Source organism: Dreissena polymorpha, chromosome 6, assembly GCF_020536995.1.
Source record: "Dreissena polymorpha isolate Duluth1 chromosome 6, UMN_Dpol_1.0, whole genome shotgun sequence".
Taxonomy (NCBI): Eukaryota; Metazoa; Mollusca; class Bivalvia; order Myida; family Dreissenidae; genus Dreissena; species Dreissena polymorpha.
The window spans coordinates 77,529,810-77,545,369 of NC_068360.1; the positions used below are offsets into that span (position 1 = coordinate 77,529,810).

Consider the following 15,560-nt stretch of genomic DNA (forward strand, 5'->3'; position numbering starts at 1 on the left):
CAACTATAGCACGTTTAACTGCACGTGTATCGATTATTGTATATTACTGGTATAAGCCGCGTTTGTCATCAACCATTTGTTGCACTGAATAATGTCCGATGTTTTGGTTTTAATTCATTGTATAATATTTATTTCAGAAAACATCGAAGTGACCCCTCTACGCTACGCATCACACGAGCTCGACTCTAAGTATTTTCTCGAACCGCTTGTCACAGAGGATTTTCCAACGGTTATCGGACAGGCGCCTAAAATTCCGCACATTATCCACCAGACATTCAAGAACGAGTTCATTCCAAATAAGTATATCCCGTTCATTAAATCCTTCGTTAAGTACAATGCCAATTGGACCTACATGTTCTGGACCGATGCCTCGGCCAGGAAGTTCATTAGCGACAGGTACCCGGATTTTCTCCAGGTCTGGGACAACTACGCTGAACCAATCAACAGGGCCGACGCGCTCAGATACTTCGTCTTATACGAGTATGGGGGTGTGTACGCGGACTTGGATTTTGAGTGCTTACGTCCGCTGGATAGGGTAACTATGAAGTATGCAGCAGTGTTTCCTCTGGAACCTTTTGAGCACGCCGTGTTTCGCCGACGCATTCCTTTCTGCGTCAACAACGCCATCATGATGGCGCAACCGAAGCACTCGTTCCTAAGGCACATAAAAAGGGGATATTTTACGTCATCAAGCATCGAGGGCAGCCATATTGATAATAAATGGTTAAACATTATTGTAACACCGTTTAAAAACGCGAAAGTCGACATGCGATAGTATTTCAGCGATATTTGAACAGTACACTTCGTGTGTCGCGCAAAGTTTTAAAGGAACTGTCCAACAGATTCAAACGTCGTTCGACGCGAATCGATATTTTGGGAAACTACGAGGATTGCTTATAAAGCTAAAAAATACCGGCATAATTGACGTGAGCGTGGATGGTCGAGTGGTTAAGTCGGGAGACATTTTACTCCTAGCTTCGAGCCCTGTGGAAGTTAACGTTTTTCCTTTTTTTTTACATTGTATTCTTATTTTTTACTGGAGATTTTTAGTTCAAATGTTTAAATTTACCAATATAAAGCATTTAAAGCAGTTAATGGCAAGTTCATATATCTATATTTACAGAATAGAAAAACGCAAGTAGAATGAAAATACATGAAAGCATATAGGTCAGCCGGCAACAAATGAATCATCTGTACATATTTGAAATATGTATACGCGCGTTCTTCGAAAAGACCTGTTTTTGTGCTTTGTCTGGCATTGTTATTTGATTCCATTATTGATACATGTAGTATCGTGAATCATCGCGCCCATGCTTAATAAATCGGTCTATATGGTTGAATATTTCTAATTAAATTAATTAAAACCGGTACTTATCAAGCAAATGTTGAAAACCCATTAAGAATCTATGATTGACACACCAAACTAATATCGCCGAATATCTTCATTTAATATCTTTCTGATTAAAATAAACTTCAAGTGCACATAGTTAACGATTAATGTAACTGACCGCGAAATTACCTTGATACCTTAAGGGTTGGACTGCAATGCATTAAAGTGAGGTAACGATTCCACTGCTGGAACGACGGCTTGTTCATTTTGAGACATTTACATGTTTAACGGTCAATTTATAAACCAATTTTAAATATTTTCGTAAAACCGTATATCAGTTTATTGAACAATATTACTTATATGATCTAAAATTTATGAGTGCTCAGAGTGCAATATCGTAGTAATTACCAAATATGAGAGCACATCCTTTAAGTACAAGCGTTCTGGCGCTGACAATGTTCTAAATATAAGCGACAAACACAAACTGTATTGATGGCGAGAGTTGAGTGTGAAACTGTTCTATCTCTCAAGCCTTATCGCCGCCTGTAAGTATAATAGCAAAATGGTGCTTTAGATGCTAGTTCTCAAAATTTGCGCCCCTTACTGCGTTGAGATGTATATGGTATTAGATAAAATTTGAATGCTATTAATGGGACTTCTTCAAATATAGACACATTGTTTAATAATTATTTTTAAGTATTGGGTCTGGCTGTATATGTGTAAAAATAATTTAATAATGAAATTTCAGGCGTATCAACATTCGCATGGTGTTTAATGTTCAATTATAAATTTTCTACAGGGTCGTAAGTCCTTTTTATACATGTAATAACATCAATAAAACGATCAATATCAAAAAGGGTATTCATGTCATATATAAAATATTCATTTGAAGTAAGGAGGACTTCTAAAAGATGATTTCCAAATACTTAACAGTATATTGCACTGTTTATGTTACTTTCGGTGTCGGTACTCGGATATACAGGAAGGTATCATGAACTGTTTTCATGCGAAGTTAATTAAAAACAAATAATTTACTTTACATTGCCTTTAAACTAATTAAATGTACACATTACTCAAACGTGAACCGTTTTACATTCGAAGCCTCGTTCTGGGAAAGCCGGGCTTATTGCATGTGTGTAAGTGTCCTACAAGACTAGTGTGTACAGTCCGCACCGGCTAATCAGGGACGACACTTTCCGGTTTCATGGAATTTTTCGTTTAAAGGAAGTCTCATCTAAACAAAATCCAGTCTATTCGGAAAGTGTCGTCTCTTATTAGCCTGTGGGGACTGCACATTTATAGAGCCCAGATTGCCTAAAACGAGGCTCATATTTAAGTGCGGGTAGACAAACTAAAATTAACATGCTAAAACTGTCTTACAGTAGTATTCGTTTTCGTGTACTAGTATTTCCACGTTTGAGTCTTCCCTGCATCCATCTTCAACGTCATCATTGAAGGATGAATGTGAAACGGAAGTTGCGGAAGCATGTCGTCTGGGAGCCGAGCATACGGTGGCGCCATATTTACATTCATTGACATGGACGTTGCCACCGACACGGTTCGGTTGTTAAACATATGTAAGATTTAAGCTTAATACAGGCAACGGCAGAACGTTTGCTTTCTAAGTTTGTTGACGTCTTCACGTCAGACTCGTACTGCTACCGAATGAAGGTGATTAAAATGTCATACTTTAGTGTAAGTAACGCAGTGATGATGCCATCTATTTATAGTATGGATTTAAAAAAAACGAGTAATTTATCTTTTAAATGCAATGTTCTCTTAAAACGAGTTACATGTTCCTTGCTTAAAAGGGCCTTTTCACAGATTTTGGCATGTTTTGAAGTTTGTCATTAAATGCTTAATATTGATAAATGTAAACATTAAATTTTAATAAAAGCTCCAGTAAAAAATCAAAAATTAAATTAAAAAAAGGAAAAACAGTAGCCCGCAGCAAGGCTCGAAACAGTGACCCCCTGAATCCTAAAGTAAAAACGCATTAGCCAACTGATCTATCCTGCCAAGAATACTTATGATGCGTATTTAATACCTTATATAAGCAATCTTCGTAGTTTCACAAATTTAAACGACAACAACAGAACTATCCAAATTATTCAATCGTTTCGCGTTGCAACGCTTTATAATTTTTAGGTTTTTAAATCGTCAAAAGATGCATATAATGGCTTTATTAGACCATGGCAAATGTTCAGTAATACTGTTTCCTCACAAATATCATAACTAAACCGAAAATTTGCGAATCTGAAACAACTTTTTTCAATTTTGTCAATTTACCGAACCGTGAAAAGATTTCTTTTAATATCTAGCATCTTATAATTTTTTTGTTTTCTAGCCACAGGAATTTAAAGCTGGTTCGGTTGGCTGTGGTATAGTGGATGGGGTGTCTGCTAACTGGCCTAGTCACTGGGAGGTCTCTGTATTGATCCCTCAAGTGGGAGCATTCTTTAGATAACCCTTAAAACATACTATGGCGTACCATTTGGGTTGAAAGTCAAGAAGACCTACAAGGTAAAAAGAGAAATGTACGTCGAAGTACAATAATTGTACGTCGACGTACCAATATAAAATACACTTCGAAGTATATATTTGTACGTCAAATTACAATTTGTACTTCGACATACATGTTTGTACTTCGACATTCACATTTTCTGAACAGCCAATCTAAACACGTTTCTCTTGAGCCGCTTTTTCTTCAGATTTATTCATAATAAATGTTTAAAATATCTTTTAATTGAGGACAAAATGAATAAAAATATCAGAATGGAAAAAAAAACACATAGAAGTTTCAAGTATTTAATGCATTGAATTAGAATACCGCTATATACAATTTTTAAGAAGATTCAATTGTTACCTTTTTAAAATTAAAATTATTCAGCATATTGTGAGTATTTATTGATCATGCGGGGCGGAGTATCACAACCGTCCAGCGCATTAGTTTACAGTGTAGGAAATTCCCAACGGTAACCAAACAGTTACCAAACATTAACAGGATAATGTATAATAACCTCCCCGTTGGTTGTATTATGTGATAACCACAACTTGCATAAGTCAGAGGTTAATTCCGCCATGCCAGGTCAATAAATACGCACAATATCTATGAATAAGCGGTCGATAGTCGCATAATTTGGTATAAAATAAAATAATAATAATGTTTAATAAATACGCACAATATCTATGATTAAGCGGTCGATAGTCGCATAATTTGGTATAAATAATAATAATATTAATGTTCAATGTCAAATATCTCTAAAAGCAACAGATGTAAGGTGTCTTCTGATTGGCTCACACTCAAGGGTCGGTGAAAATTGTACGTCGTAGTACATTTCTCGTTCTATCTAGTAGGTGTTGTAGACTTTCGACGTCATGGTACGTCATATAGACACTAAGTACTGGTCCACAGGAAACAGTTTGTTTCAATAATGTCTCAATTCAACTTGACAGCTTGCTAAAGCAGTTGCATTTAGCATACAGTACACTGATTTAACATAATCAAAATCATCTGATGTGTCAAATCAATTTTGATTGACAAATTTGACAGGATTTTTTTCTGTAATAATTTATTAATTACACAATAGAAAGGAAATCATATTAATTGCATTATGCATTTACTAAACAAGCTATTTGCTACTGCTTAGAATTACACTATCTTACTAAAAATGATCACAACAGGTACTTAGTGCTTTTACATACTTGGGGTAAGTTTTATGATTTACTAGTTTGACATTTATTGGCAGACACTTGTCGATATACTTACTAAATTTGCATGGGAACTTTCATACTTTTCAGCATAATTGCCTTCAAATTGTTAATTTAACAACCCTTTGACATTGTTTGCACATCTGATCTTATTGTACAATAGCTTATTTTTGTTTATAGATAGACCGGTATAGACTTTTCAAAGTTCTATAAAAGTTCACTCATGTTCCATCCAAGTAAACCGACAAAACCAATAAAGTTCACCACAGATAATAATTGTGTGTATAGCTTGGAAATTTTGATAATTCAGGAATCCCTCCTTTGTTGATTTCTGTAAACCAAAACTGTCAGTTTTGCTGGATAAAATGGCTTGTGTGATGCCCATCTCTTGCCTTGGCAGAACAGCTTCTAAAAACGGAAAACCAACAAATATCTTAAAATTTGATCAACAATGCAGACAATTTATAAATGTCTTGTTTTGTGTTGATCTCGAATCTGGAAGATTTTTTACGTAAGATTGTGGTACAAAAATCCAACGGTATCGGATTTTGTGGTTTTAGGCCTAAACTTATTATAGTGATATGTAACCTTAAAATCGGTTGTTCTTTTTTAGTTTTGAATTTGAAATCGTAAATAAACCTTTTTTTTTACAATAAAATATACCAAGACCAGGAGCTCTCAACAGTATCGTTCTTCTCTGTATATCTGCTGCAGATTTAGGGAATACCGGTACGCACCGGACGCTGTATGCGCAGTGGTTATCCCCCCTCAAAATTTGAGAGCTCAAAATCAACGCCGATGTTCATGAATGCAGCGAATCAATTTTTAAAAAGTTTTATTTATTGATTTGTGACGATAATAATAACATTGAGATATAGAATAAATCGGATCAAATTAATTCGCAACTAATCATATTCGATTTATTGCATCGGGATTTAGGCAATCCATTTTAGACGGGTTTGGTTTATTGACGTTTTGTTTGGAACAAGTTATCACAACTAGGTAGTAAACCAGTTTAACAAACGGAGGCAGAAACAAGATGAGCATTCAGGGGAGATAAGTAATGACTTAATTCTGGAACGGTGGCGAAGAAAAACAAATAATGCGAGAATATTTAGTGCGATTCGCTACACAATTATGATTTCATTGATATAACTTTTCCTGAGGTATGTATTTACATGCGACTTAGCATATGTCAAAGTGTTTTTGATTTGTTCAAGGTCGTAAATAGCATCGCGAAAATATATGTCGCGTGGCAAATTTTTTTTGAGACGTATCCATATGTGGAATACTATGTAATTTTATGTCTAAATTCCCATATGTATTAACGAATTGAAATGACATATTATAATCGAAGCAAATTTAATAGATGCTGTTGGTGTGTGTGAAACATTTTTAACAAAAAACACTTCGGATGAAAGTACAGCGACAACGAAACAGGTTTTAAAATTCCTGGATAAACAAAAAAAATGTACCGGCATTTTTTGTATACATGTATATAAAAGATGCCATCGGTTACCAAAGAAAACTTGACATTTAAACATAATCTGAAGAGTCTATTTGGATTGAAGTTTGCTTTCCTAAAACATAACGTTTTTTTATCTGTTTAGTAATTTCGCCGGAAAGTTAATGATATAAGATTTTGAAAACACTTAGATGTTAGTGAAAATATGTGTGCGCGTACGAAGGCCACACAATGACAATTATACTACAGGAACGTGCTCTATGTTTTATGTTTGTTGAGATGCACATAATGCCTGTGATATAAGTAAGAACTTGACCATGAGCGGTAATTAAGAACATAGAATTCGATTTCAGTTTTAGATCGTTTTATCATTTCATAAGTGGACACATACAAAAAACTTTCACGATTACAAAACTAAATGAAGTTAATTGCAGCAATGTATTAATTGTATCTGATCTTTGTCGATTTAATATTATACAATATTTTATTTTAGTTTTTAATGATTAACATGTAGCATTTTACATAATATTCACATATTATAAACAGACATCAATCCAAATGCAAATTATAAGATCTTTTCATTTCAATCGAACAGTCTATAATTCACAGAAATTTTCCACTAATTAAGACACACATTAAATAGATTACCGTTCATTAAACAATTTGCTATTGTTAAAATTAACATAAAACTTACAGAGCAAATTTGCAATTCTTTTTAAAGACTTTGGAAGAAAATACGGGCTTGGACATTACTGTCTCATTTATGGGGAATAGCTATTTAAAAAGTTTTTTTTAACTAAATGCATTTCTAGGTCAATTGTGTTTGTCTAAGACATTATTTTATATTTACCGTTGTTAATGGGTCTATAAAGATGTATCTTGTGTTCTGATGCGTTTCAATCAATATAGCTAACGTTTCATAACCAAAAATTTTGGTTGCCAAAAAAACAACAAAAATACCGTTTTTTTTTCGATTTCAAATGCATTCTTATTTTGACTATGTTGCTGCAAATGGCGGTACTTTTTTGTTGTTAACTTAACATTTGAGCAACGATATGTGTGTTTAACTTTTCTAGAAATTCGGATATTCACCATCACATACCATTGCAGATACTAGAATTATCTTCAATCGACTGTGACATTTACCATCCGATCACTGGGATATTAGTCATCCGTTTTACATTCGGCGCAGTATGCAGGCACGGCACAGTATTTCCCCATTTTAAGGCAACTAGTACCCATTTATACTCCTGGTGAAGAGGAACACGCTTGGGATTAATGTTTTGCTCAGGTAAATTTCGTGGACTAAGCGGAAATCGAATCAGGGACCTGCCATTCCTAGACGAGCATCCTACCACTTGTAGACGGTTCAGCGGTATGATAGGTAAATAATGGATCCTCAAAGTACGCCACGCTGTTCAGCGGCTTAGCCAAGCGCACAATCGAGCCGAATAGAGTCTAGGTGGGTCTACAGTAAAAAAAATGTGTTAACCTATGACATCAGTTAGAAGTAGAAGAAAATAATAATAACAGCGAACGAACAGAAACCTGATGTCCGATTATAGTATCAAATGGCTATATATACATTTTGGGTGCGTTCTTTGTGTTGTCATGTATGTTTGTTACTATGAGGCAGCATGAGATTTTATCACACGTTTTATATGCCCTACGATGAGGTTGTGGTGATAAAGCTAAAACCTCCAAGAGGGACACGTACACATGTATAGGCTTGTATTTCCGTAGACCCGCACATAAATGGTCAATCATACAATCAAGACCCTTCGAATTATTTACAGCATCATTAAACTCGATGTGTGTTTTTTGTCAATATCTATTACGCCTACGGAGTTCGTTCGTACAACTGTGTCAGCGCGTAATTGTTGTGCTAAGTGTAACTCTTGCGGTCGACCATGCAACAGTCACTAGGTGCATAAGTGCAATCGAGTTTTCTTATCGATGTTTGTTTTAATAAGTGACATTATTCAAAGTATGGTCATTTTGTGACGGTGATATAAATGAAGTCCATAACTGAAGACTTGTTGGGACAATTTAAAATGCTTTTATAAACATTTATCAAAGCGAAACAATAACGCCGTACGTTTTTCGAGGTCTTAAATGTCTTAAACATATTGAAATATGCCACTTATATTCGAATAATTTGTATCACGTTGACTAGAATGTCTTTAAATATCCAGGAACTGAAATAGTAATTAATACCGACGTATACAAATTTGATTTAATCTAAGCAACTGTCGAAGTATACACAACTGCATATGCATGTTTTGTGCCTAAAGGCTTCTTTAATTTTGTGATAATCTGCAATTTGCATTACACTACAACAAAAAAACGATCTTTGCCGAAATTTCATTTTTGCCGGAAATAATTAGGCGGCGGCCGCCTCCCCTGCCGCCCCAGCTTCGGCGCCTCTGAAAACAGTTTTCCCATTGATTTAATGTGCCTAGTCTGCTTGCAGAATGAGACAAGCTCATGCAAGCGCCTCGCAGAATGAGACTCGCCTATGCAACTGCTTCGCAGAGTTTGCGACCAAGTATGAGCTAATATCTCTCATAATTCCTATACTGGATGATCGAAAGAGCATTATGGCCGATAGCGAGGCTAGCCAAGTTGTCATTCATTTGATCTGTCACAAGTGTAAAAACATGCCTAAGCACAAGTTAAACCTTCACTAAACAAATCATTTTAAATACACTTTGTAAAGGTCGTTGCAGCGGACATCTTGCCGACCGAAATAAATAACAATCGGTAAAAATAGCCATTGTGTGATTATTAACATTCAGTGTCTGTACAGACGATAGATGTTATCGTTGGAGTAAATCAATTTACTATATTATGTTTATACCATCATTTATCCAAGCATACCTTTCATTCACACCAAGCGCTAAAGGAGATAAACGTTAATACGTGCATTTTCTATTTTATACAACGGAAATCCTCATTTTCTTTAACTCCATGTTATGCCCTTTCAAAATACATCGAGTTATTTTAGGCGGAATGTTGCTTATAAAATAGAATTGGTTGATGCCATGTAGAAACCTGCATTGGTAATTGTATTAACTAGACTTGCAATGTTCGTTTATTCTACCACTACGTTGATATCGACCTGATACAAAGGTGCTTTGTACATTTCCGTTTATATCAGGTTAACAGGCGTTTATATCAGTGAATGTTTAGAGGTACGTCTAATGACTCATACACATTTAAAAGTCACCAATTTCGTTATAAACATCAGGTAGATTCAACAAAAAGATATAGATATTCGACAAAAAAGAATCAAAAACGAAACAAAACGGATAAAAGGTATTAAGTAAAACTTTTCTTGACATTACGTTAAACAAGTAGACAAACGTCATTTAACATTATGTATTTATGATAAAAATGCGTTATATTGATAACTCGATTATAATGTTCTATCAGTGCAAGAATGGGGCATGGAGGTATGATAGATAAAAAAAAAGGTTACTACCCTATTATTTTAAGTATATAAGGCTCAGCATGAATATAACCATAACTCGGAAGCCTTTCTCTCATTGTGTTCTAAGTGTACATAAGCAAGTACAAGAGCAAAAGTAAACAATATTTACACAATGACAACAATTTCAACAAGGTTCATCAAACTGTCTTGAGTACGTTTCACCGATTGCAATTTCCAGATTTTAGTCTTAAATTATGTCTGCCACTATTAAAATCACAATTTTGGTTTAACTAAAAATCTCAACGAAATAATAAGCTTATCTCACGTACGGCCTTTCATCTTTATTCATAGTGTTATCAACCTAGCTAAAGTAACGTTTTAGTTATTACATGATTCAACTTGTTAACAGATGAAGCAGACGGACGACCTGGGGGGGGGGGGTAAACATATAATCCTTTCCGGTGAAACCAGCAGGGGAATAAACCACAATAACTCTGTAAGCATATATTTAAATTATATTTATATTTAAACAAGAGGTCTCAAAACTATATGTCGCTCCCCTTAGACATGTAAATAAAATATGCTGTGTTCAGACTTTGTGATGTTTGTGTAATACATGTGGCTTTAATTTAAGTTGTGTATTCTGTATGTCACAGCTTATATATGTCCGGAGACAATACACCATGAAAACAAAATTAGTAGCCCCTAGGGAGGGCTAAAATTTGACCACAGGGGCTGGATTTTAGCAAACTTTGCCCATGGAGTTTCGGAGAATACGAGTTGTTCACTAAATAAGTCTATATGCAGGGGCGTAGATAACCTCCCAACATTGGGGGGGCGGTCCAGTTTCTGTACTGGGAACATAAAGAGGTTCGTTTGAGAGGGTTGTCCTCTCCCGTGGTTCCGAAAAAAATTACAATTACAATTAAAATGGTGCGTTTTTGGGGAACTTTCATGTTGATTTAAATGTTATTGTTTTCTTTCCAAAAACTCTAATTAGAACATAAAATTAAGTAAATGTTTATGTATTTTAATGACGGAGTTTTACAAGTGATATGAAAAATAAAAACATTAACATTACATTCACAACGGATATATTTTATTACTGATGGACATATTTAACACCTGAAAATGGGAGAGTGTTATAAATAACCACATGAAAATACACAACAACCAATACAATATGACATGATTAGTAAAGAATGTATCCACATTTCGAGCACTATTAAAATACTGAACCAGGATGAATAAATATTATTAAATTAAGTTAAATAAACAAAAATTACGGATAATTCATTTTTAAGCCACAATTTATCATGCACTGTTCGCGTAATGTTAATGCCAAGTGTCACATTCTATGAAAACTTCCCGAAGATAGTTAACCGTGATTCATTCACACTGACGAACTCATTGGCAACATCTAACAAGTCCATTGCGTCGGTAGCACACCTGTGCACGTGGAGCGTCATGAGGTGGGTGAGTCTCTCCTGTGTCATAGACGTCCGGAGGTACGTCTTCAGGCGTCTCAGGCCGGAGAAGGACCTCTCGCTGGTGGCGTTGGTGGCGGGCATTACCAGGACGTGGCGGAGGACGCGCATCACCTCCGAGAAAAAGAGGCGAGACTCAGGAGACAAGTCGCGGAAGAACGTGACAATGTCCGTGATGGTCTTGACCTTCTTGTCCCGTACGGCGACCTGGTACGTCTCCAGCTGAGTGGTGAGCGCCTGCTCGTTGAAGTCGTCCCTGTAGAAGTCCATCACGCTCCGCAGATGAGTGGCGTAGTCACCACCACAGGCGCAGCACACCAGAAGGTCTTGGAGGGATCTGTAGGTTTTGTAGCGTGGCTGATCGAATCTGTCCTTGATACACGCGATCACCAAATCGAATGCTTCAAAGTAGACCTGGCGGTACCGATCACGTGCTGTGGCTGGATACTCGTGGGCCCCGGTTCCAACGTCATAGCGTTTCGGCATCTTGCGTCGCCTGGGAACCACTGGCTCTCCTACGTCGACGTCATCGAGCTGGCTGTTGACGTCAACCCAAAACTTGTCGAAGGCATCGTCGGAGCGCTTGCTGGTCAATGTTTCTACCGTCATTGAAGCAACTGCCTGACCCTCTGATGCGGACATGTCCTTCTGTTGTAGGGTGCGGCTCAAGTTGTCTGTATGTCGCAGGATGATGTAACCCAGATGGACACCAAAGAAGAGGTCGAAGCTCTCCATCTGGGACCGCACGCCTACTATCCTGGAACGGATCTCCGAGTCTTTGGTCTGCTCGTAGCAGGTGTCCCACAAGGTCTGTAACACAGTGTAGTTGTCTAAGACACTACACAGGCTTGCTGCACGCACTGTCCATCTCGTGGGGCACAGTACACGGAAACCAGGGGTATCGGGGCTCATCTCCTCCTTCAGGGTCTGTAAGGTACTGTCCCTCTTTGGTGAATACTTAATCAGTTTGGAGACTTCATGCACTGTATCCATGGTGTCGCACAAGAGCTTGCACTGACGTACACAGTCCCCAACGGCCAGATTGAGTGCATGTCCGTAGCAGTGCGTGAACACAGCTCGCTCCTCCTTTGCTAAGATGTTGGTCGCCACACCACGCTTCGCTCCGGTCATGTTGCTGGCCCCGTCATAACACTGCCCTCTGCACTGGCTCAAGGATAGGTTCATTCTTAGAAGAGTGTCTTCTATGACCGACGTCAGTGTAGTGGCGTCAATGGAATTTACTTGGTGAAACACAACAAAGTCCTCGTGCACATTTAAGTCCTCGTCCACGTGTCTGAAGACTACCACCACTTGTTCTCGGTTGGACTTGTCTGTTGTCTCGTCAGCCATGATTGTGTAGAACTCGTTTGTCTTGATGTCGCTGGCCACTTTACGGAGGATGCGCAGTGCCATGAGCTGGAGTATTTCATTCTGGATATCAGGGGCGACGAACTTGTCCCGCTTCCGTTCCAGCCACGCGAGAATAGAGCTGTCCGTCTCCCCGTGGTGTTGTAGCAGCTGCATGAAGTTCCCCTCATCGTCGTCGTGCCCACGTAGCGCGATGCCCTGGCGTGCGAGGAACCGTATGCTGCGTAGGATTTGCAGCAGCTGCTTCCGGTTGTCGGCCTTCTCCTTAGCGTGCCCCGCTGACAGCATCTCCCCAACGTCACGCGTCGTGGCGGGAAGCGTCACCAGTCGCTCGACCGCCTCCTTGTGGCACTCGCTTTTTTCGTGCTTCCGGAACTTCTCGGTACCCGCTTTCCATTTGGAGAAGCCATCACTGATGAAGCTGCCGTCCACCTTCGTGTTGCCGATCTTGCCCAACTTCTTGGCCGCCATGCAGAGGTGGCAGAACGCAAGGTCCCGGCTCTGAAAAGAATAACATTGTAATAAATTTTGTGTTAAATATTAATGATAATAATAAGAAACATTATTAAGCAACATTTTTTTTTACAATACGAGTATTTTTTGTATGTTGTGCCTTTTTTTCTAAATTTCGTTTGTATTTAGATCAACGTTAGGTTCAGAAAAGATAAGAACGATCGCAAATTAAAATTTAATACTAATATACATACCTCATCGTAGTGGAGCCATGTGAAGGAATCAAACCAACAAGATTGGAATGAACGCTGTTCTGGCTTTTTCTTCCCGAATGTACGCTTAGGAAACGCAAAATTTCGAGGCTGATTAGGAATACTCATTTTGAACATTAAACAATTACATATATGATATTGTTTCAATGATTTCTAATCAAATAATAACTGATGTACTTAGAGAACAAAAATATTTTCAAACTAATGAATGTTTTTCACGCGTATTTGATTGCAGAGACTGTTGACATGATACTAATGGTCATTACTGTCTAATTCCTGGAATGTTCTGCAGTCTGAGATAAACAGTGAAGACATTAGCACTGACAGTGTGTTTATGATTCAAGCAGTTTCGAAGAAGGGTTGTTTTGCCAGGCAAGTTAAATAAACATTATAGTGTCTGAATAATGTTGCCATCAACATTAAGAGGTTCCAACCATCCCATTATTTTACCTAGGGGACACATGGCTTCTGCACTGACGGCGCGTGATTACAAAAATACTGGTTTTGGGGCGGCGATTTTTTTACATTTATGCACCCGAGTATATTTTTACAAAACTTATCCGGATAGCTTATTTCCTGAATCTCTAACAGAATTTCGATTTGTGATATCTTGATTCGTTCATCAGCAAGTTTCCATGGTCGTGCTGTTGTAAGAACCGTGCATTTGTCTTTCTGAAATCCCGATATAGAAGGCTCAGCTAGGTTACAACTATCAGGAACCACCCATTCATCTAGGCGATCTCGAGACTACGAGACATAGTTCAGTCTCCATTATTCGATGTAAAAGTTCATATACGCCTCCAAGATCTGTGGAATACATTCGATCGACAAGCTGGGCATTCATTATCTGAGTTATATCCTTCTGTCCCCTCACATCTCTCAATGAGATAAAAAAAAATAGGAACTTGAATTGTTGAATCGTCATCAAGTCATCAAACTCTGTATTTTCAGTGGGATCAGTCGATAAAGGCTGATTTCCGAGGCACCAATCGTGAACTAACTTAGCTGCAAACGTCGATTTTCCGCTGCCGGGATTGCCTTGAACATAAATTCGTCTATTTGAACAATCATTTTTGTAAAACATTTCTTTGTATGATATAATTTTTTCCGCTTGTGTGCGAGTACCATCTTTCTTTATATTGACTTGATGTATTTTAGGAGTTGCGTAAATGTCTGTAATACGCTTATCAAGACTTTGATCCAAAGTTGAAAGAGGCACATAGCTAGAGGTGTCCTTTTAGTGTTCAATCAAACGTTGACGGAAATCTAAATGAACAACCAGCAAGGTATTTAAAATGCGTTGCAAACACTTTTATACAGATAATATCAAATGTAACACTACAAATCAAATACACGAGCGTCATATGCCATAGGTCCCTCACATAATACCACGTAACTGAACTGTATTGAGCAACATTGGAGAAGCTTCCGAAACTATTTGTAAACAAGGCCGATGTACATGTATCATGGGAACACATTTTATTAGCAAGTTTAATGATGACTGGACGATATATGAGACTTATAGAGCGTTCACAATATTTCAGTTTAGCTAGAAAATAAAACTTGCAACCCTCTTAGCCATTTCAATAATCAGCAACCATTTTCAAACTTTATTTATATATTATTTAAAAAGACGTCATAACACCCCTTATGCTCCCATAAGACATGTAGAAACTAACCTGTTATGTGCGGGTTATACGATGTGTGTGCAGCAACATAAAGTGTTATAAAGGTTTGGTTTGACCCCTGGGAAACGCGGTGAACACATTTAGTAGAGCACAACTTTGCTATTGCGCACCCCATAAAGTAATACCCTGACCTTCGCGGTTTTAGCGAATAACATTTTTAACGTTATATACTATAAAAGTCTAAATCATGTGACCCCTATCCATAGATAGTTTTGACACAAGGTGCATTCTTTAAACAAATGTAGGAGAGGAAAACAATACTTAGAAACACACCAAATATCGAATCTTTAACCGCTTCCGGTTTCAGGGAAATGTTTTGAAAACTTTTGATATATACTCTTTGAGTCCTTATA

The 15,560-nt window shown here is 37.5% G+C and overlaps 1 protein-coding gene across 1 annotated transcript; it reads right to left on the reverse strand.

The window, feature by feature from the left end:
- Positions 1 to 10,982: 10,982 nt before the first annotated feature.
- LOC127833715 (zinc finger MYM-type protein 1-like) lies at positions 10,983 to 14,022 on the reverse strand. The gene is made up of 2 exons (XM_052359137.1): positions 13,502 to 14,022; positions 10,983 to 13,295 (listed from the first exon to the last, which is right to left on the reverse strand). Exons 1-2 carry the CDS (start codon positions 13,634 to 13,636, stop codon positions 11,295 to 11,297), a joined length of 2,136 nt encoding a protein of 711 aa, XP_052215097.1. The 5' UTR covers positions 13,637 to 14,022; the 3' UTR covers positions 10,983 to 11,294.
- Positions 14,023 to 15,560: the final 1,538 nt, after the last annotated feature.

What these genes read in the sequence shown, in the direction of transcription:
- LOC127833715 (XM_052359137.1), bottom strand. Translation starts at nt 13,636, where the DNA reads ATGTTCAAAATGAGTATTCCTAATCAGCCTCGAAATTTTGCGTTTCCT. An exon ending in CATGGCTCCACTACGATGAG is followed by an intron (nt 13,296 to 13,501) that starts GTATGTATATTA and finishes TATTCTTTTCAG; the next exon opens with AGCCGGGACCTTGCGTTCTG.